At 42.0% G+C, this 23,262-nt stretch overlaps 2 protein-coding genes across 2 annotated transcripts; both read left to right on the plus strand.

Moving 5' to 3' along the window:
• Window positions 1–1,794: 1,794 nt before the first annotated feature.
• lrit3a (info leucine-rich repeat, immunoglobulin-like and transmembrane domains 3a) lies at window positions 1,795–8,147 on the plus strand. The gene is made up of 4 exons (XM_068326029.1): window positions 1,795–2,079; window positions 3,111–3,577; window positions 5,503–5,808; window positions 5,911–8,147. The coding sequence occupies exons 1-4, from the start codon at window positions 1,964–1,966 to the stop codon at window positions 6,897–6,899; spliced, it is 1,878 nt and encodes a 625-aa protein (XP_068182130.1). The 5' UTR covers window positions 1,795–1,963; the 3' UTR covers window positions 6,900–8,147.
• A 1,214-nt stretch (window positions 8,148–9,361) lies between these two features.
• Window positions 9,362–22,312, plus strand: egf (epidermal growth factor). The gene is made up of 23 exons (XM_068326186.1): window positions 9,362–9,923; window positions 11,159–11,358; window positions 11,462–11,643; window positions 11,966–12,178; window positions 12,260–12,462; window positions 12,532–12,645; window positions 12,767–12,889; window positions 14,144–14,266; window positions 14,443–14,568; window positions 14,797–14,933; window positions 15,192–15,340; window positions 15,414–15,518; window positions 15,670–15,893; window positions 16,199–16,366; window positions 16,532–16,681; window positions 16,772–16,903; window positions 17,004–17,120; window positions 17,626–17,748; window positions 17,836–18,001; window positions 18,444–18,608; window positions 19,827–19,923; window positions 20,028–20,124; window positions 20,702–22,312. Exons 1-23 carry the CDS (start codon window positions 9,797–9,799, stop codon window positions 20,926–20,928), a joined length of 3,468 nt encoding a protein of 1,155 aa, XP_068182287.1. The 5' UTR covers window positions 9,362–9,796; the 3' UTR covers window positions 20,929–22,312.
• Window positions 22,313–23,262: the final 950 nt, after the last annotated feature.

Raw genomic sequence — 23,262 nt, forward strand, 5'->3', positions numbered from 1 at the left:
CGTTTTTGCTCATGACATTAACTGTATTGCTGACACATCCTGATGCCACATGACTGCAATGTTGGCCTGGCAAAAATTTGGTATTGTCACTATTTCCAGAATATAGTTTCATGCACTTATTTGACCATTTCTGTGCTCTCTCTAGATGTAAGCGCATTAGTGTTCAACTCAAAGTTGGATTACCGTACTGTTAGTAAAGACTGTGAATTTAGATGTTTTTTGTGGCATGGACATGCATTAATATAGTCCTATTGACTCAAGACTTTCTTTATTTCACTTTTTTTTACACTTCTGACTGTCTTGCTGGATCGACCCGATGTTTATATGTGCAGTACTAACCCCCCCCTCCCTTAAACTCCCTCCCTCCCACGCTTACCACGTTATGCTACTGATATTAGAAACTGTAGTCTTTGAGTTGTGTCTATTTAGTTTGTGATGAGCGCTCATCCATGTCTTAAAACTAATACTTGTACCAACATTGCTTACTCTGTAATGAAAAAGAAAAAAAAAACGCTTTCCGCTTTCTCCTCGTATTAGTCTTTTGTATTTTCACTACGAATGCTTAGTAGCAGGCTTTAAACTGAATCTGTTTTGTACATTCATGTGCCAACAGCTTGAAGTGGCTTATTTGACCTGTATGATCAAATTTGCTTGCATTAATAAAGTTCACTTGTGTACTTGTTATTAAATACTTCATGTTTTGTTGTGTGTGTGTGTGTGTGTGTGTGTCTGTGTGTATGTGTGTGTCTGTGTGTGTGTGTGTGTGTGTGTGTGTGTGTGTGTGTTTGTGTGTGTTTGTGTGTGTGTGTGTGTGTGTTTAAGTGAGCCTGAGTTGTAGAACATGGCAGGAGAAAAGATGAGAAAAACAGGAATGAAAAGGAGAAATTAAAAAAAAATTTAAAAAAATCATTCATACATGCAGTAACAGCATATTACCACTAGATGTCTTCCTTTCCTCTTAGTCGCCTCAATAAAAGCAGCCAAAACCTGATATACCACATTCTTAATATCATTATTATGGCTTAAGTGTGATCGTGAAGCCCTTTGAAACACTTATGTTGTTAATATTAATCGTTAATGATCAGTAATCACTGCAAAATCAAATCAAAGTGTGCAGAAAATGCCAAATGTCATATGTCTGATGTGAACATGTCATCAGCAGGCTTGTAGAAGTTGGACCTCTTTCCCTAAAGCCACCGGTCCATCAAACCCACCAATAAATCACAGCTAGGGTTACACTTTGCAGCCTATAGTGCCGGACAGAATTTGCTCCCTACATCTTCCACGAGGCCTCCAGCTCAGTATTACATTTATGTTTAGAAGATTACATGAGAGTCAAAGGGACTTGCATCAGAATATAAAAGCAAAAAATTGCCTTCTTATTTGAAAATCAGGTTGATAAAAATTGGTTAAATTGATAAAAGAAAAGTGTCAAAACATAACTAGAGAGGGTTGATCCTCCCCATGAAATAGGAAAAAAAATGTTTTTAATAAAACATAGTGTGTCTCAGTGTCTTTAAAAATGATTCATTTGAGATTACTGAAGCCTGAACGTTCAGAAAAAAACCCCCAATGTTTCTGAAATGACTGGTTAGGATGGTTCTGTAGCTGAACGGATTAACAAAGGCGTGGCTTGATCACATGAGGGGAAACCTCTCCAAAGTTATCTGATTAGCACCGTGTCCCAATGGAATAGCCATCGCACCTCGTGACCCTTGCAAACCCAAGAAATCCTCCGTTAATCCGCACACACACCCTGTCGATCTAACAGGTCACCTGTCCTGCAATTAGCCCTTCAGCTTATGCTCTGTTGTCCCTTATGGACGTTGAAAGCCCTTTAATATTTTCTCAGTTGATGTTATTTGTCATTTATTTTTTTATTTTCTGGGGCGGGGGGAGACTAATTCTTCAGGCCCCTGATGAGTCTGGATGTATTTCTCCCTGAACTCCTCTGGATGAAATCATGCATCAGTTTCTCTATGTGCATGCATTCCTATGCTGCCTCAGTGTGGCTCACTCCTTCTGCCCGTCTCAGTGTACCTGTGTCGTCCATGGACAAACCGATGGAGCCGGATCCAGGTAAATTTGCCTCAAACTGCGACCTCAACTTGCAAAAACAGTTTTTGCATTTGCTAAAGTAAATGACATGTTGTGTATTTGTTTGTTAGTTACAGCCTAACTGCTAAAATTCACCTCCATTGAGTTGTAAATGTAAATTTTTGTTTTAAAAAATGGCCATGTTAATATGAAGGCAAACAAAATACACTGCTTTGGATCACGCAGGTCTAAATGTCCTGTGAAATAAAGACAAGCAGATCATAATTCACAGCAGTACTGACCTGTACTGACATAATGTACACTTTCAGGATTGGCACTGATCCATTTATCTCTGCATAAGACCTAATAGCCACAAGCTGTAACTCTCATCATCCCTTTTTAGGTAAAAACTAATTCTAAAATTACACTAAGGGTAATCTTTCAACTGAAATTGCAGGAACATGTTCATGGAAGCACCTTGTTCTCCTCTCAAGAGTCTAAAAATTTTTTTTTTGTACAGGATGTTCAATTCACACCTGAGACCTTTTCAGCCTATACCATAGTGGGAAAAAATAGAATAGCTATAAGGCCATTAACAAAATAAAAGCACACTCTTTTAACACACTTTCTTTATTAAATGTCACTTAAATATCCTCAAAGACAACTCGACGTGTTTCAAGAAATCAGACTTCCCATTCATCATAATATCATAGTGCCAAGGAAACCCTCCACTTGGTTTGGCTCGATGATGTCACTCGTGACATCACAAACACCACAAAAACCCAGGAAATGCTTGGTTGGGGTGTGTTCCCTCTCAAACAATTGCCCAGCATGGTGGCTCTCAACAAAAGAACAAACAACTTTAATAATATTTAGGTGACAACACAATAAAAGTAGTTGAAATCTACTAACTTTGTGAATTTGCTTCACCTTACTCATAAAATCAGTTGCTAAATTTTGCAAATGCATTCAGCTGTTAGTCAACCATTCTAAAATATGTTATCGACCACTTGACATGAGACCATTGACTTCCTGTATTTCCTGACTTCCTGACTTCCTGTATTTACTCTCAGATCTGTGCTCTGCAATGATCCAGACATGTCTGACATCCCTCTCAACGTCCCTGTGGATACAGTCAAACTGCGTATTGAGAAAACCGCAACACGGCGAATTCCAACAGAAGCTTTTTATTATCTGGTGGAGCTGCGGTACCTGTGGATTACTTACAATTCCATTTCGTCTGTGGATACTGACAGTTTCTACAACCTCAAAGTGCTCCACGAACTGAGGCTCGATGGAAATATGATCTCCATGTTCCCCTGGGAGTCTCTGAAGGAGATGCCCAGGCTGAGGACACTGGATATGCACAACAACAGGATCTCTAATATTCCCGCTGAGGCAATACCATACCTCCTCAACATCACCTACTTGGATTTATCCAGCAACAAATTAGCCACCATACCTTCGGATCTCATGGATATCTGGCCTCCATTTAATGGAGCTCCCGCCTCTGCTAATACTGCCCAGAAAGTTATACTAGGTGAGGATAAAAGCCTTGGTTGTTCTGGATGTTGGGGCCAGGGAAGGACCCTTGTAGGGTTTCTTATGATTTCCTCAGGTACACCACATGCTAATCAAGGGAGACTTGCTATGACAAGACGCAAACCTGCCCCGGCAGTAAGTGCAAGGACACATTCAAATAATCTTATTCTAAAAGGTGACACAGTTGACACTTATCAATTTACTGTCAGAATTGAGTAGTGAATATGGAACACGCTCCAGGTGAGGGTCAAGTTCAGTGGAGAAGAAAAACAAACATCTGTATATTCTGACATTTGAAAGTAGTAGATTCACCTTCCCCTGTGCATTTTGGGTAATTATGAACAGGATATACACAGGCTTGAGATCAAAATCGATTTGGTCATCTTTCAGGTACAATTGCTTTGTAATGCATTCATTTTTCCATGAGAACAAACATCTTTGCTGTTTCTTGCTGAAGGATGTAGGACCACTGTCCCCTTGGTAGCATGTTCCAGTCGAGGGAAGAACAAGAGGGTGACTTTTTGATTCAATCTAGGGGCAGACCAGCTCTGAAAAGGAAGATTCAAAGTCAAATATCAAAGAATATAACGATGGGATGTCATCCAGCAGATGGCAAAAACCTCACTTTATTTTATATTGTTTATCTCTTAGTTTATTTTTGACACACCCTGCTGTGAAAAGGAGTAAGACTGCAGTCACGTTAAAGTACATCTCACATTAGAATCAATTTACAACATTTTCTGTCATGTCCCAAGTAAAAGTCTTTTTTTTTTGCTATATGATGCTTTTTGACTTGAGCATGCTTTATGTGAAGACAGTGCATGTTTAATGCAGGACTGATGCACGCACATTGGGAAGGAAATAGTTAATAGGCTGTGTAAGATAGCTTATCTGTGCTGAAGGAGGAGGATGTGTGCACTCGGCTACCTGAAGGAGAAACAGGATTAGAGAACCATGTGCAAAGAACTCCTCTGGCATATCGTTAAAACCACTTCCTGTTAGAACCATATGACAGATATACAGCGTTCACCTTTACTGTTATCAGTCTTTTGAAGACTCAACTAAAATGATTATAAATGACTTTTGAAATGCAGAGCCAAAAGGATTAAAGTGTGATATGGCTTTAAAAAAAAAGTTCAATTCCATCCTGATGGAGACTGAATGAAACCAGAGGAATCCTTCATTTAATGCCAACATTCACACATAAATTATGAAATGTTAAAACTCTTAGAGATCTGCTGTAGCAAACAGGCTAATGGAAAGAGTGTGCTGCCACAAAACGAAGGGAGGCCAGGCCCAGCTTAGGTGCTTGGCCACTAAATCAAGCTAATCTGGTTAAACGGCTTTAATCTGCACCGGTACATATGTTTAGCTAATGTTTGCAGAGGGTGCTTACAGCAGTTTGTAAGGAAGGATATGATAGTTTCACCGTCACAGTTTTCCAATTTCATTGTCGGTACATTCCCATCTGTTTACCAAGAACCACAGTGTTTCAGTCAGGAGAGGCTAGCAGTGGACGTAAATAAGGCTGTTTACTCCATTTAATAATGTGTGATGAATTAGTTTGGCAAATAGACTTTGGTGCTTACGCTGTTCAGGGACATTGAGGTCAAAGAACATCAGTCCTGAGCAGCAGCAAGATATGTACAGATACTGGTGGTGATGGCGGCCGATGACTCGGTAAAGTTGATTTTATAATGATTCTGTAAATGAAAAATGGTGATAATGTGAAGTCTGGGTGGTGATGGGGAGACAGAAGGTGTAACCAAACAGAACAGAACTAAAGGAATGGAGTTAGATTTAAAAAGACCCTAGCAAGATGTTGGGTTGAAAAAGACGTATAACGAAGGTTTAGTCTTCATTCTGACTGAAGAAGAAAAAACAATGAATTTCTTTTATTAATCTAATTTGTTTCCTCCCCAGGCCTCCAAGATAACCCCTGGTTCTGTGACTGTAAAATCTCCAAGCTAATAGAGCTTTCCAAAATGACCGACACACCAGTGGTTTTGATGGACCTGTTCTTGACCTGCACTGGACCAGAAAATCTTGCTAGTGTACTCTTTCAACGCGCTGAACTCGACAATTGCGTAAAACCATCAGTCATGACTTCGGCAACTAAGATCACGTCTTCGTTGGGTAGTAATGTGCTCCTGCGATGCGACGCCACGGGATTTCCAACACCGACCCTTTACTGGACAAAGTCAGGTGGATCACCAGTCAACAATACAGGTATGTATAATACACCGGCTTTAGGAATAAAACACAATATGTAGGAAACATTAGATTTGTTTGATTGTATGTTGATCCGTGTGTTCTTGTCCCACTATGTAGTCCAGGAGTCACCTGGGGAGGGAATCAGATGGTCCATCCTGAGTTTACATGGAATAATGTACAAAGATTCTGGAAACTACAGTTGCAAAGCAAAGAATGTTGCTGGCAAAGCAGAAGCCACAATTTCTCTGTCCGTTGCTGGAAGCATCAGTACAACCCTTCCTCCACTGAGCGCTAGCACTGAGACCAGAACAGCCATCCAGAACACAACATTCATTTTACCAACAGATGTTCAAGACTCTGCCATTATGACCCCAGGTCTTCCTAAAACAGTAGCACCAACACCTATCCCCAAGAAGCCGAAAAATACCCCAAGTAACAATGTACAGAACACCTCCCCCAAAGAGGGGAAAACACAGCAGGTTGAAACGAGCAAAAATAAGAAACCACCAAAGTCCGTTAAGGATCTGAAGATTGTCGAGGAGACATCGGACACAGCAGTTTTGCTCTGGACAGCAGATGGGTTACCGAATGATGCTCCAGTCAAAGTGGTTTATTCACCCTATGGTGAGGATGACGCTGAAAGGACAATGGAAACCAGGGTTGGTAGTGGAAAAGTTTTCATGGAGGGACTTTCATCAGGAAAGAGGTACTCCGTTTGCCTCGTAGCCAAAGGCAGTGCGGCTGCAAAAGATCCTTGCATTGACTTCGACACATTGGGCAACGAAGATAGTCAGTTATTCATTATCATAAGTGGGATTGCCTGTGCTTTGGCTTTGCCTCTTATTGGGCTGTTGGTCTACAAGATTGTTGCTCTCTACTGCAAGGGACGTAACCCAAATCTGGAAGAAGAAGAGCTCGAAAAGGAGAGTTATGTCAAGTTTGAGACGATTTCAATGAAACAAAGGACTTTGAACGCTCATCCGACGGAGCTATGGGGGAGGAGACAGACTCAAGAATCAGAGCGAATGCTCTTGTGCTCCAGGTCGAGCATCGACTCCCAGATGACCTATAAAAGTGACAGTTCCAGGTCTGAGTATCTCTGCTGAGGCTACAGATCTGTGGTAATATGAAACAAACTTTACATGCCTTTTTTGTTGAGAATGTATTGCATAATGTACAAGGACTTGTATAATGATTTAGAAATTTATAGTTACCTTGGTAACATTCCCTGGAGGTGTTTGGGGTGTTCAGATCAGGCAATCGTTGAGATTTTTTTTCTGTACCTTTATTTATTCTGGAGCCTTACATTGATAATGATGTTTGAATGGTTGCCATGACAGCAAAGAGCTTTTTTTTGACATATACTGTATAGAAATATAAATTTTAAACAGTACAATGCTGATTCCTTAAAAAAAATATCCTTTTTGAATAATGCCCCATTGAAAACAGCACAAACTTGTTGGATCATTTGGTGCCAGAAACACAACAACTGTAAACACTTTGAAAACACGCGTTTATAAAGGGTGAACTTTTTGGGAATCAGGGTTGTACCATACAAAGATACCATACAAAGAGCCTGTCTGTTAGCAGCATGTGGTGTTTAATGCTATACCCAATGCCAAAGTGTCACAGATGAATATTATGTGGTGTCAAAGAAAATCCAGGATCACATTTCCAACATCATTGATGCTTCAAGCATCGAGCTGATAGTTGCCTTAACGGACAAGGACGTACCGCCAGTGCGTTTGATTGGGACTGATGAACACTGCCTCTATCTATGTTCTATGTTTGTCTACTAATGGAGTTGTATGTATGTTTTTAAGAACCCAAAAAGGGTTCAATTCTATTTATGTACTTTTAATTGATGAAAAAAACATTTTTAAAGAGTGTTTGAATATTTGATAGAATTCTGCCAGAACTCACAAATTTGTACCTTTAAAATTATAAACATGCATCCATTCTGTATTTTTCAAGGGGTAAACTCTTTTTGGACATAATTTAAAATATCAAAACCCCCACTTGCAGCACAACATCCTTGTCAAAATAGATGAATACTTAAAACCTACATCATCTGAATGTTCCATTGCTCTTCCCAGGCTTCAGCAGGTAAAACTAAATCTCCATGTCCACTGTTATCCGGGTTTAACACACAGCTGGATTCTCATCATGACTTCCTGAAACATCTTTATATGAGTAAAATAAAAGTTCAAGCACAAACCAAATAAAGAGGTTGCTGCTGGATGTCATTTATGGCCGTAGAAACGTACAGAGACCTGTGACATGCACTGGATTCTGTACAAGAGCAGACATGTTGATCCTGAAAAATCAATGGGTCACAGCTGTCACGCTCTCTGAACATTTGAACAGGCGCTGCAGTAAATCCTGATGAGATGACGGGTGAACCTGAGGAACTGTTCCCATGGATACGTCTGCGCCACCAGCTTCACGAGCTCTGCAGCACAGAGTAATCTCTAATGGCAGCTGCTGTTATGGCAACAATCAAGCTGGCCTGACAAACAGATAGAACGGACGGGTTGGGCTTTAAATGACAGGTACAGTATGTGCTGTAAGGGATAGATAGAACTATGAATAGAGAGACCCAAAGGGACATCGATTGAAATAACGTTTGGCGATCTGTCAAAAGGAAGACAGACATATATAATCTTTACACATCAACTGATGTTGATATGTAAAAATTTATTTTTTCTGTCATCGCAAAACGGCAGCCAGCGGGGGGGGGGGGTGTCCCGTGAAGGCAAATCCACAAACCCACGGCAATGCTGACTTTGTGCCATTGGTGGAAAATTGGCCTGCAGTGACAGGATTATATATAACCAGGCAATTTTATTCACTCCTATCCTATATTATTTAAGGATGCTTGATTATTTGGCGGTCCGTAGGGTTTAAGCGGTAAAATTGTGGGAAAGGGTTTTTGCAGCCATAAGACAACAACATCCTTCTGGAAACAAGGCCACAGTCTCTGCAGCGCCAATCTCCTGCGACTCCTCTACAAGGTTCCTGTTGTCGGTGATGCTGTCAGCATCCTAGTCATGGATGGCATGAATAGAGGTTTTAGTTTGCGGAGTCTGTTAGTTGTTCTCCTGGGTAAAAAGAGGACAAACAATTTAGGGATAATCTGCTCCACTCCTCCGCCGATCTCTATAAATTAGTCATTGTACCGATTTCCTGGAAGCCGGATGATCTTCAGCAGGAGACGCCTGACCGACACAAGAGGCACAACAGTGGGACTATTGTTTGTGACATGTTTAAATTACAAGCAAATTAATATGGTATGAGCAAGTAGCTTCATAAAGGGTAGCAAATGTCAGTTTCGCGCCTCTACAAATACATAAATAATAAAAATTATTCTTATTCTGTCCGGTTTGATAATCTCATGTCGTGTCTGTGTTCCAGACACAAAACCTCTGTCTCAACCACACTCATCCATCCACGTTCAGAAAGGGGTTTGGGTTGGGGTGGTGGAGGGGGGGGGGTGGAGTGGAGAGAGAGTAAGATGCTGTTATTATCTGGGACCTTTTCTGGCCCAGCCTCATTTCTTGCATTTTCCACATTCTGCCTGAGACGTTAACTCCAGCTTAAAGAAGACCTGCTCCAACGCCGGACTAGCATGTGCAAAATTTACCACGGGGGTGTCAGGAATTTCAATCTTTGCTTCCAAAACAGACTGGTAGCCTGGGGGCCAAAGTTGGGAGTGACCAGGATCCCACACAATTTTTCTTTTCTTTCTTTTTTCTTCTTTCTTTGAGCACTCCCCTGGCAGAATTACCCTTTTTACTCCACCTCTTCGTGGAGGTGCATCTCTCTCTAGCGTGACATCCTCCGGCATGTCATGAGTTGTTGCCGCGGACGAGGAGGATGTCAACGGTCCACAATCGAGCATCGCTTATTTTTGGGGACTTCTTGTGTGCCGGCGCTGACAGTGGGAATGCCTGAAAGTAAGTGACTAGGTGCGGCTCCCGATCCGGGAACAGAGTGCAGGATTATGTTGGCCGCCACGATCACAGCGGCGGTGATCTACTGCATGGTGCAAAGCTCTCCGGTCTTGGCCCTCGGTACGGCGTGTTGGGATGAACGCCTGTCGAGAGCAGGGAGGAACGGCAGCTGTGTGGGTGAGTCGGACTTTAGTTTTATCTCAGCGCACCATCAATAATATTCATGTGTGTCCTTCAGACAAAGTTCAAAGGTCATGGTCAGCTATATCACATCGCCTTTTTACTCATCTCACCTAAGATGCCCTCACACCTCCAGCCACTGGAGATGCACCAACATGTCGGCCACACCCTGAAGGTTGCATCAAGAAACTAGCAGCCGAGCGCCTTTAAGAAGAGTTCAGGATCATTATTTTACATGTTTGGTTTAAAAAAACACATTTTCCTCACACATTTAGGACGACAACATGTGTGTGTGTGCTCTATGGATATAATTGTAATAATTGCATTTTGTATTTCTGTACCATCGTATTGATATAGGAGGGTTTGTTTTTTTTATATATAATCAAATCCTTTTAATTTTACTGCAGATCTAAAGCGAGTATGATTTTTTTAATAATTTATTTAACACTCAAAAATATTAAAAAATATCGAAACAATATTTTTTTCATAGTTTGCACATCGCTGCACAACCGTGTGAAACTGTTCTGGCTCTCGGTGAAGTTATTGACTCCAATAAGCCGCTCTATTTTTTGAAGAAATATTTTGTAAAAAATGTAAATTATTAACATGAAAAAATATTTTAAACATGAAATGAACTTCACTTATGAGGTCAAGGATGAAGGTGACCACCATGTGAACTTGTTGATGAATGATTCATCGGGATGCCTCCTAGCAACTTGGCAACCGTTGCCGTCTAGGGGACATACGTTTCATTATGTTGTTTGTCTGGTGTTCCTCATTGTTTACCTCATTCCACAGAGTTAAGGCCAGTTTCCATGGCTGCAAACGACAATGTTATCACCATGATGAATCTCAACAGCCAGCACAGATTTATCTTCACCTTAGAGACGAGTTTGTCACAGTTTAGCTCAAACTACTTCCATTAGTTTTGTCGTTAAACCTTTAAAGTGGTTGTTTGCCGGGTTTCATCAGAGACTAAAGGTACTATTTCATCCAGAAGCATCTGAGTCTGCCTTGAACTTGATTCCAATCACAGACATGAAGATGAGAATTTTTTTAAAAATGGCTTCAGAGTGATGCTGGGATTGAATAAACTTCCGGGTTAAACTCAGTTTTTCACCCACTAACATTGGTCAGCAACTAAAAAATAAAATTGAAATGGACTCGGTTTAGTCGGTAATGGTTTCTCCTCATGAAACACGTGAAAACGTGTAACCTTTTTTTCCGTGAAGCCCCACAACCCTTCCTGATCTTCGGTCACGGTAAATCCATCCACCGGATGGACCTGGACGGGAAGAACCACAGACGGCTGGCGACCGGGTCGGGGAGTTCTATCCTCCTCGACTTTCATTACAGAGAAGAGACGGTTTTCTGGGCTGATCAGCGTTCCGGGGTCATCTACAAAGCATCGGTGGGAGGGGCTAACAAACAGGTGAATGGCGACACCTCACTCAATGATATAAAATGACGAAATGGGCTTTTTTTTTTTTTTTTTTTCTGCATTGGTCTAATTCATTGGAACGTTTGCGGTCCAGAAACTGTTCTCATCCGACAGAAACATCTCCGGCCTGGCAGTGGACTGGATTTGGGGAAGCGTTTACTGGACGAGTGGAGAAAAGGGAAAAATCAAGAGGATTGATCTGAATGGGAAAAATATACGAACTCTTTTAAGACACCTGACCCGACCGAGTTCTGTAGCGGTTGATCCGATCAACAGGTAACCCGTTCTGCCTTACTGACACACATGATTCATGCTTCTGGCATTTGGTTGGAGTCTTATTCTAAATGTTTCATCTCCCTCCATAAAGCATGGCTGACACAGACATTTAAACTGACAGATTGACTTTCACATACCACCAGTTTGTCTTCACTAAAAGATTTACTGCAAACTGACAAGCAGATACACCAAAATGAAATATTGGTCGGCGGGGATTTTTTTTACATCAACATCTTGAAATATTTCCCTCTGAATGAGAAAATCCCACTCCTTTTAATCGTGTCTTCCTAGTTTGAAATGTTTTTAAATGTTGGAAACACAGGTTTCTTTTTTGGCTGTCTGGCGGGACAACTCCGAGCGTCCAGCGATCTGACCTGACGGGTCAGATGAAAACCACGCTGGTAAAGGTCACGGAGCGACTGACGGCGCTGTCGATCGACCGAAGAGAGAAGAGATTGTTCTGGGTTCAGTTTGGCGCCATCGCTTCCTGTGATTACAACGGGAAGGCCCTGCACATCACAAACTGGTCGCTCCGGTAAGCCTGTCGTTTATTTATTACTCATTTAACTTCTTACTAAACCTGGATTTAACGTCTGCTTCTGTCTCCTTCGGTCAGACCTCAGTCGCTGGGGATGTCTGTGTTCTTGGAACGCGTATTCTACACCGATGCCGCATCCCGGGTCATAAAACAGACGGACAAACACACCGGTGGAGAATCACGGAACGTTAACATAAAACCAATGGCCAAACCGCCAGTGGACGTAAAAGTGGTGCATCTCCTCAACCAGCCGATGGAGGACCCACAGTCATCAATCCCAGGTTCGTATTGAAATTAGTGAATATCTGACATACTTAGATTAACATGTTAACCTTTGACCTTTCAAACAGGTTGCGACAAAGAGAGCGGGAACTGCGTGAGCGTGTGTTTCAGTCTGGAGGAGAGAGGAAGTTGCGGCTGTAGCGAAGGCTTCTCTCTGAACAAGCAAGGAAGTTATTGCGAAGGTTTGCTTTTATTTACGCAAAAACAAGAGCGTCCCGTATAAAGACAGAATGGTAAACGCATTGGATGAAGGCTTCTAATATAACACAGAAACGTGACACGGCTGTTTGCGTTTTGCCGCAGATGTGAATGAATGTGCCCTCTGGAACCACGGCTGCTCTCTTGGTTGTGAAAATATCCCAGGGTCCTATTTCTGTACCTGCCCCGGAGGATACGCCCTCCTCCCAGACAAGAAGACGTGCCAAGGTATCCACGGAAACAAGAGTTATTCGGTTTAATGGCATTAAATTGAGCGGTTTTGTCTTTTTCTGTGAAGATGTTTACGTGATCTTCGTCTTTCTCTGGAGCTTTGAAAGGTGGCATTTGTCCCCCAGACGATACTTTGACCCTATAAAAAGGCCGGGTCATACGCCAGACTAGACTTATGCAAGATACCAATTGTGTGTCAGGTTGCTTGGGTCAGAACAGACACTTTGTCTACCAGAGGTCTAGTTGTACCGAGACTGAGACACTATTTATCGTGGATGGACGCAGTTATTGTTCATAAAAACTGTTGTTAAAAAATCTCCTTCAATATATTCATTTAGAAATCCGTCAAAGTGTAAAAGTTCTACTTTAGATATGCTGCTTGAGGAGACGTCAGTGATTTGTTTGTGTTCTTCTCTACAATAATGCAGGCCTGTTGTCTGCAACAACAATAAGTTCTTCTTTAGCCAATAGACACCTCAGACAATCTAATATAACACATGCACTGCAGGGAATTTAAAGAAAATAAAATATTTAGTTAACCGAAAGGGATTTTTTTCTTCTTTTTTTTTTTTTTTTTTTACAACCGTGAGACCAAAACAACAGGGAAGGCTCACAGACACAATGAGATTAGATGATGAGGTGACATTTGCAACAGGGAACATATCTGGTCAGCAGCTTTGGACGTCTAAGCTGTTTAGCAGACGACCTTTCGCCAAGGTCCCGTAACAAAACATGCCGCCGCGTTACGGGTTCGAGATGATGGCCAATGGCGACAGATGCAGCTTTTGATCCAATCAGAACCAGCAGGGGAAAACATTTGCAAACGTAAATAAAGGCTGAATTACATATTCAGATTCTGCTTATACTGTCAGCTCTTCATTTTTATGTATAAAATAGTTCTTTCCTGCTCAGAATATATTCTTTATGGCCTGTTTGTACTGACGCAGGTACAGGAGATTCTGCTTTCACGTGAGCTAATATGGCATCAGGTTCTCCACACTGTGCTTCCACCTCCGTCTCATCTCACTTTCACCTGGATTTTACCTGAGAATATCCTAAGAGGCTTTTTGTCCATCTGGCTCCATGTGGCTCTGAATGTTTACGGGCTGAGCTGCGTAATAACTGTTCTAAACATGTTACCTCCTTCTCATCTTATATGTTGTATATTCATAATATACATTTTCTAGATTTTTTTTTTTTGTTGTCAGTTTTTTTCTGTGGCTTTCGACATATTTTCTTTTAAATCATCAGAGATCGTACCATGTGAGGGAAACATCACTAGGTGTGGCCATGGATGCCTGACAACGGAGGAGGGTGAAGTCTGTGTGTGTCCTGAGGGATCTGTACTTCAGGAGGATGGACAATCCTGCACCGGTACGGACTGAGTTCTAGTTTATTCTGAAGCAACAATCAGGAATTAATGTTTCCATATATATCCACATTTTATGATCCTGAAATAGATGAACAGAGACAATCAGGAGAGATGGAATAGATATCTTTTTATATATGTACCGTGCCGAAGTTCATCTGTGTGAATTCTGCTCTTGCAGGCTGCTCATCTGCAGACAGGGGGGGCTGCAGCCAGCTCTGCAATCCCGTCACCCCCACTAGGTGGCAGTGTGGCTGTCTGCCAGGGTACCAGCTCCATCAAGATGCCAAACAATGCATTGCTTCTGGTGAGTCATGCTATGGGGGCGGGGGGGGAGACCAGCTGAAGCAGATGAGGCAGATGAACCCACACAGATACGCCCCGTCTATCTATTCATGCAGGGTTTTCTATTGTTTATCTGTCATTTAAATAGAGCAGAAAACAACAAGCCCAAATGCAAATATCAGCTTTGGTGGGTTCAAGTCCACCGCAGTGAATCTGTGAATAAAACTGTGGTTTTCTCCTCCACTTTCAGGCCCTCTACCTTATCTACTAGTGGCTGATCTGGTTGATATACGACAAATTAATCCTTATGGCACAGGGGATCAAACTCTTGTGGAGGAGCCCAGAGGAGCAATCATAGCTTTGGATTTTGACCCTGTCCAGGAAATGGTAAGATTAAAAAAAACACCCTTTTAATCTTTTACAGCATTTTTAATGGAATCAAACTTGTGCTCTTCTGACCAAGGGTCTCAGAAATGCATCGATGTAGAAGACTAGTTTAAATGAGTAGATGTTGAGGATACTTAGTGACACCTAGTGGACAGAGATGGTAATTTCATGGCCATAAGTATTGAATCTACATTATTGTTCCCATCCAATATTTTGCTGCTTGTCTGTTACATTATATTGTCCGTTTTCATTATGAAGGTGTATTTTGCAAGTACGAGTCGGAAGACCATCGAGAGGATCGATTTGAACGGTGGATCCAGAGAAGTTCTTGTCTCTGAAGGTTTAGGATCTCCAGAAGGTCTGGCGATCGACTGGGTCCACCGCAAGATGTACTGGACTGACAAAAGGTGTGTAAAGCTTACAGTATAATGGACATTTGAATACAGAAAAGGACTGATATTCTGTGTGTTTGTCCTCCAGTAAGGCAACAGTGGACTGCAGCACCTTAGCTGGACTGAACAGAGAGACGGTTGTAGGCCGAGGGCTGGAAAAACCAAGAGGGATCGCAGTTCATCCTTTGGCAAAGTGAGTGTGGCAGTGAGTTAGCATTCTGGCTAATTCTCTATTTCTATTTAGTTACTCTATTTTAAACTTTAGAACATTTTGCCATCATATATATGGAGATGCTGAAGGTTGTGATCTGGATATCCGATTCTCTTTTGATTTGAATTTTGAGGAAGTTGTTCTGGACGGATATTGGCACCCAGCCCGTCGTGGAAAGCGCGTCTCTGGAAGGGAGGGACCGCGCCATCATCGCGAGTACCGACCTCGCTTCACCGAGCGGCCTGACCATCGATTTCTCCGTGGACCGTCTGTTCTGGTGCGATCAGAGGAGGGGTCTGGTGGAGACCGCCGCCCTGGATGGTTCGGATCGACACGTCCTGTCAGAGAACCAAGTAGGTGAGGCTTGTGAGACTCATAGACATGCATAATTCAAATGTATTGACTCAAATCTAGATTATAATACTGTCATTTGGGCAAATAGCCTCATAAAAAAACACACAAGGACCTTAAATATTCACTTTAACAAACTGAATTCAACACCCGGAGAAGACAAATACATTTTAAGCTATCCGTCCACCTCCGCTCTTGAAACATTATTCAAATACGTTGAAATCCGTGGCGTCACACAGTACGACACACAACAGCTCCGACCTCGAAACCCTTTGTGAACCCGACCTTCCCTCTTTTTCTGACCCGTCCAGGTCGACCTTTTGACCTGGCGGTATTTGAGGACAGTTTGTGGATATCGGATCGAGAGTTCCAGCAGCTGAGGAGCGTACACAAGCGTACCGGGAAAACGCTGCAGCGTATCCATGGCAACATGGTCCACCCAGCTGCCATTGCGGTGGTTCATCCCCTAGCTAAACCAGGTGAAAACTAATTATCTGAATGGGCAGGCTAGGCTAAAGTATGTCTGAACTGATGGCTGTATGATGTTTGTGATAAATGGGGGTAGAATAAAGCAACACAAAAATGACAAACAATGGGAGCATCCTAAAAATTCTGACTTTCCTTTTCTTGTCTTCCATTTTCAGGGGCTGACGTTTGCCTTCACCTAAATGGAGGTTGTGCCCAGATGTGCGAAAGCAAACTGGGATTCGCCCACTGCTCCTGTCTGCCAGGCTACGTCCTATTCGCTGATGGAAAGAGTTGCTCACGTGTCGACGCTCTGAACGGGACGGCAGGTGGTTTGTTTCAATCTGTGTCACCTGAGGACGCACTATTAGTTAATGATCATGATGAAGTGATGTTAACCGTGTGAATCTGTCGTGCAGAATCCGGAGACGGCGAATTCAGCGATGTGACATCCCTCAAAAATAAAACGAAGAGTGATGACGGAGCGTCGGGGCAGTCAGCTGATCCAGAGGATCATTCGGACGCTGTCTTCACAGATACGATGGTTTCAGGTAACAGAACAGCCCTTAAAGCAAACGAATGATCATTCTGGCTTTTCCAGATCTTGTTCTAACGAAATGCTATGATTCCTCATGCCGCCTTCTCCGTCAGACCAGGATGAGTGTTACTCGCCAATCTGTGATGTAAATGCACACTGCATGCTCAAGGCTGGCGGCCCAACCTGCCTCTGTGGAGAAGGTTTTACGGGCGATGGACAGTTGTGTGTGGGTGAGTGTTTCCGTTCTTGTAGGACCCATGTGTCAAACTCAAGGCCTTCATCATTTTATGTGGCCCGCGAAGAACGTTAAAGGTCAGGTTGTTTAAAAATAAATAGGTCAAAAGTGTGCTTTGACTAAAAACTACATTTCCCACAATGCAGCAATTAAGCCCATTTTGAACAGTTTATGTCCTAACTTGTGTTTGATGTTATTTTTCTTTATTCTCTTGGATAGTTTGGAGTTTGATAACCTAATAAAGTAAAAGGATTTATGTTATAATAGAGCAGCAAACATGTTTTTTTTTCCGGTGTAACTGTGATGTTTGTAATTTAAATAACTAAATTCAGATATTTAACATTAAGGAGTAGTTACATTTATTTAGCATTACATTGAGTTACATGTAGCTACAGTTATTAAGTTACATCAGGCCCTTTGAGGACAGGTGTTAGCTTCAACATATTTCCAAAGAGGGTTTTTTTATGCTAATTTGAATGAAAATAAAATGTGTCTTCCAGATATCAACGAATGTAAAGAAGAAATACACAACTGTGACAAAAATGCAGAATGTGAAAATAGCATTGGGAAGTATCACTGCAGGTGTCGAGATGGATACCACGGCGATGGGAAGACATGCCAAGGTGTGTCCCAGCTTTTTACTATGCGTAGAGTCATAAATAGTGGATAGGAATATTTATAGAAAGGATTATACCTCTAACCCATTCAAGGGTCGGACACGACATTGGCGTGGACGACGACCGTCAGACAAGATAACGTCCCAGTCGTCCAAAACAACAGCAACTCGGTGGAGAGGTGTCCGTCCACCCACGAGTCCTACTGTCTGTACCACGGCATCTGCTTCTACTTTCCCGAAATGGAGTCCTATGCTTGCAAGTAAACAACCTCTATTGGGTAACCCTTCAGTCTGACCTCTGACCTCTAAGCTTCACAGTTTGCTGATGTATCGTGTTCAGAGGTTTGAAAAAAAAAAAAGTGATGTTTCACTTCTGTAGGAGATGAGTCCACTTATAAAGGATTTTTAGACTCCAATGTGTGATGAATGTAATTGTTAGGTGGAGAAAATGGTGAAACGTAGTCACAAGAGGCGCATATATTAAAAGAACGTCATCTTACTGCGGGCTTTCCTCGGCTGTTCTCACCTCAGCCACTAGATGTCACTATTGCTCCATGATTCAAGCCATTCCCTCTGCAATATTGATCATCAGTGGCATGATGATGTAAAATTAGACAAAAAAATGTCTGGCCACTGAATATTTATTACTCAAGCGTGATCAAAATACTCAAAGTTGTGACTTTGTGGAACCTTTTATGGCAGTTGTGTGTCCGGCTACATGGGGGAGCGCTGTCAGTTCAGTGACCTGGAGTGGTGGGACCTTCAGCAGGCTGAGGAAGAGAAGAAGAGGAACGTGATGGTCGCGGCCCTCTTGGTGGTCCTGGTTTCCCTGCTCTCCATCGCTGCCTGCGTCACTTACTGCTACGGGTGAGAGGGAAGGTGGAGGAGAAGTGGTAAATAAGGGGCCGAGGCACTGAAAAGCAGTTTGTTGTAATGAAGGAAAGAGATGTTTTAAATTTTAAAGAAAGGGAGGGAAAGAAAATAAGACATTGGGAGAGAAGGAATGAACTCTGGAAGAAAATAAAAGGAAGAAGAAAGATGCGAAAGATAAGAATGAAGAGGAAACAGGTGTGTATTTTGCAGTTAAAAATATTTAATATAACCTCCAGTATTAACAGGCTGAGTAGCTCCCTGTGTTCTAGTGATTCTACAATAGATACGTCCACTAGGTGGCACTAGAGAATACCTTCTATCATGTGAAGTAAAACACAAATCCAATGATTTCTATCACTGAGTCCTTAAAGATGTTTTCATGTCAGGACTTTTATCCAATATGTGAGATATGAGCCGACTTACAACCACTTCCTATTTTATGGTGGAAACCTCAAAATTTCATGCATTACCATGGCTACACCCATCCCTCAACGAATGTGACCACCTTTGACCCTTTTGGTGTTGAGGTTTCTTCCTAACCTAACCCTTCCTACAGCCCCCACTCCCCCAGTTAGGAAGCAGATCATATATGGAACCAAAGGCAGCGTGCAACACCGGTGAGCTGCCAGGAGCGTCCATAAAGAACACACTCCCCCCTTGTGTTTCCGCCTGAGTCGGCTCCTGGTAACTGATTTGCTTTACGGCTGTCGGCATTCTCGACTCTTTCGATTCACGAAGTGCAACCCCTCGCCGTCCACCTGCCACATCCTGATGTTTGGAGCCTCTGTTCCCCCGGGGAAGCGGCACGCTTTCAATTACATGCTTGGTTTAGCTTGTTCTACAGCAATTACACACAAAAATAGGTCATTTCTGTGATACAAAATGGAGCCGCTGAGGTATGACCCCAGTGGAAATGCTACATGGCCGCCAATAGCTCTGGTTCAAATTGCCTTCTGCACTTGACTGCAAGTACATTTACTGCTGGCAGTTTCTGAGTTTGGCGATGGACTTTATCTCCTATGACCAAAAAACTAGGTTAGACACCATGTTTGTGGAAAGTAGCCGCAGCTTTTTTGTACTTTGTGGACTTTTGCAAAAGGAAAGGTGCAGAAACACTTGGTAAACATTTAAATTCCTGGAAAATCTACAAATGTTTCAATAATTATATGACTTATAAATTAGAATACCACACTTTTACTGCCTTTTGTGCAGAGTCAGGAGATTCTTCCGTAAACAGCCACCGATGGATAACATGAGTGAGACCAGCGTGACGGACGAGAGCGTGTCGGAGACCACCAGCGTGCCTCAGGTGAGACCATTGGTCATGAATGCGTCTTTAAGTAAAGAAAGTACGGCTCAAAAAACTGATTCCAACTCTTGAAACTGTTGTCAAATTACTTCCTGAATCTGAAGTTCTCCATGATGGCGGAAAAAGGTGCAGAAGGAAGGGTCATCCCTGCCATGGGTTGTCCCAGGAGAGCTGTCTGTCCATCCTGCTCTTCAGAAAAAGGTACCGTTATGACTGCCAGAGTCATCCGACTGATCTCTGCGATCACATTACAAGACTCTTTTATAAAGGGGTATCATGGAGTTGCTGTGGTTGGGTTATTGATGCCTTTCCCAGAATTCCAGACACATCCAGAAGCATCCTTTCTCACAGCCGGTGCTTGTTGGTGTTTGTGTCGCTGGTATTCCTGGCGCTTTCGCTGGCTTTAGGCCATCGCCGCTGTCAGTGTCAGTCAAAATAAATCTCCCAGGACAAGGTTTGGACTCTCAGATAGGTTCAGTCATTTTATTCCTTGGTCACACTGCATGGCTCTCATGGGCCCCCAACCCAAGTCCGACATAACCTGATATTTAGTCTGCTTGACTCCTTTCCAGCATCAGGAACCTCTCAGGAACTCTCGGATCACATCTTTCACACAGCTCGCGCGTTACGAGCTCACGTTGCACGGCAACCGTCAAAAACAGTTGACCAGTTGAAAATCAGGGTCGGTCCAGATTGATATAAAGAGCTCTGGATAACCAGAGAACATATGTTTCATATATGATCTTTGTTTGATTGTTTGTTTGTTTGTTTGTGCCAGGTGACAGCCCTTTGCCTGAAGATTGTAGAGCATTATCCAAACACAACAGAGGCTACGAGTGTTCCATGGTGTCAGCCGCTGTCGCCGACAGCAACCAACCCGGCGACCACCACTCGAGTCCATCGCTGTCCAGGTCGTGTACGACGTTCAAACCGACTCCCATCTCCCGGACCCCCACCTCAACATCCCCCGCTTTTGTAGTCAGCCAGGGAAGACGTGCAAAATAAAACTTTGCACAAAATAAAACTTTCTTGTCATGGAGGGCGTTAGTGATTAGCCATTCTGATTCACCTGTGGATTTGTATGATATGCACAGTGTTTTATTAGCATGAACACTCACAGAAGGTAACAGAAAGAGAAGTGTAAGGTAACAGAGCATTAAGACCTAAGAAAAATGTTTCAAATTGGGATTTGGAGTGAATAGTTCTCACCAAAAGTAGCATGTATGTTATGTAAAATAGCCTTCAAAAAGATTACATGTTAATTATTTCAGAATTTCATCAAGTGTTGCAAAAGTGAAAAGCAAAATTATAATGTATTACTGTATAAGAAAATTGCTTCCAGGGTTCACTGAAAGAATCGAAACAGCTTGATTTCTGTTTGTCTAGCGTTAAACTGAGACCCTCATTTGCATTTCATTTTCACACTGAGTCAATTTAATCCTAACAGCTCAAATCGACAGAATGTTATGTTTTAGACCTAATAACCATAGGACCTGTCTGTAATTGGGACGGGGTTAGAAAAAAGTTGGATTTTTTTCAGTTTAGAGCCACATTATCATCCCAGAAACTTCTCACACTCCAATATTCAGGTGCAGTCTGAAGAAATATTTACGCTTGGCTTCCCGTGAAACACAAATATTTTGTGTCCTTAAAAATAAAATAAATAATGAATCTGCTATATAAACTTTGAGCTACCTTTTTTTTTTTTTAATTGTCAAGCATCTGAGCAACCTTCTCAAACGGCTGGGATCGTATTTTGTATTTGTGTCTTGAAATGACTTTCAGGTTTTTCTCGTTCGGTCTGGATTTGAAGGAATATTTGAATGTGAGCGATTTTTTGTCTGAAGATATTTTAAATCTGAATCCGGGCATTGGCTGCGGTCCAACTGTAGTCAGTGCAGAGCTGAGAGGATTTTCCTTCATCGTGCAATCAACTCAAAATAACTGTGATGCAAACTGAAAATGCATTTCATGCATATGCCTGATATCTTTAAGCTAATTCTGAGAGCTAGATCTTCAGTCCATTAACTGAACTAACAACCGTCATACTGTTAGCAAATTGTATTTTTATATTTATACAGAGATCTTGACTCTTTGATGCTTTAGAAGCGAGATGAGGGGAAACTGAATCAGTTTTCCGACTGAATGAGTTGGGCTTTTGTGGAAAGGGAAGGAATCTTTTGATGTTTCATTTCTTAGCACTGTGACTCTTTTTTTTTTTTTTTTTTATATATGTAAGCAAGCAAAACACTGGCAATATTTATTTTATTCACAAGCAGTATTTTTATTCACTTGTTCTTCAGGTCAGATTTTGTATTATTTCCAGCACACAAGTTCCGGATGATAAAGCTTTTTATTCCAATCAATAAAACTTGTATTGACAAAAGAATACGGTGCGGTTATTACCATTATAGACTGTTTATATATACATTTCTCTTACGATATTATTGTCCTACATTTGGGAGATCTCTATCTGGATACACCACATACTGCTTCTGCAAAGCTCTCGACCTGTAAGCACTGAAGATGCTTCTCCATCTTCCACCTCCACACACTCCAGTGATGTTGGTACCAGCATCACCACCCTCCACCAGCACCACCCCATCTGTCCATTTCTATTTCTGTACCTGACTCCGTCTCAAGGTTGACTGAGAATTGTTAATAGAAGGACCCACTACCTCTTTGTTTCGAGGCACTGGCAGAAAACAAAGCACTTTAACTGGAAAACCATCACAGGCCACATTGATATTGATTGTCCCGGCATGACACATTTATATATATATATTGGCCTCTATTAGGGTTAACAGATAGGTTAAGGCACCACTCTAAACAGGAGCAGATAAGCCTTCAAGTAAAGATGAAATTGGGCACAGAGTCAATTTATCTTGTATTACTCTTCAATTGGGGTAACAGGGGCCAATAGAGTAAGTGCCGCTGGGGGTAGCAAAGGCCTGGCCAGGGAAATACCGAGTACTGAAAGTTTCTTTAGCACCAGTGCCCGAAAAGTAATAGCTGAATTTCAGAATGTAAAAAAAAAAGAGAAGGGAAACCAACTGTAGTTTCATCACCATATTCACCCAATGTTCTTCTCGAGCCATCTGCTGTAGGTATGAGCTTTAAAGTTTCAGCTTTGGCTTCACATGTAATACTTTGGAAATAAAATGAAGCGATGGGGAGAAAAGAATCTGTCAAAGGATCATCTTAAATTAAATTTTGTTTTTTTTAAAAAGGCAAAAAGCATGCACATAACGTTAATTCAAAATGTATCTACAGCTATTTCACTCTGTATCTATTAGCTAATTTTGTATTTTTTTTCTGCCAGATGGGGCTAGCTTTACT

The sequence above is a fragment of the Antennarius striatus genome, chromosome 10, assembly GCF_040054535.1.
Source record: "Antennarius striatus isolate MH-2024 chromosome 10, ASM4005453v1, whole genome shotgun sequence".
Taxonomy (NCBI): Eukaryota; Metazoa; Chordata; class Actinopteri; order Lophiiformes; family Antennariidae; genus Antennarius; species Antennarius striatus.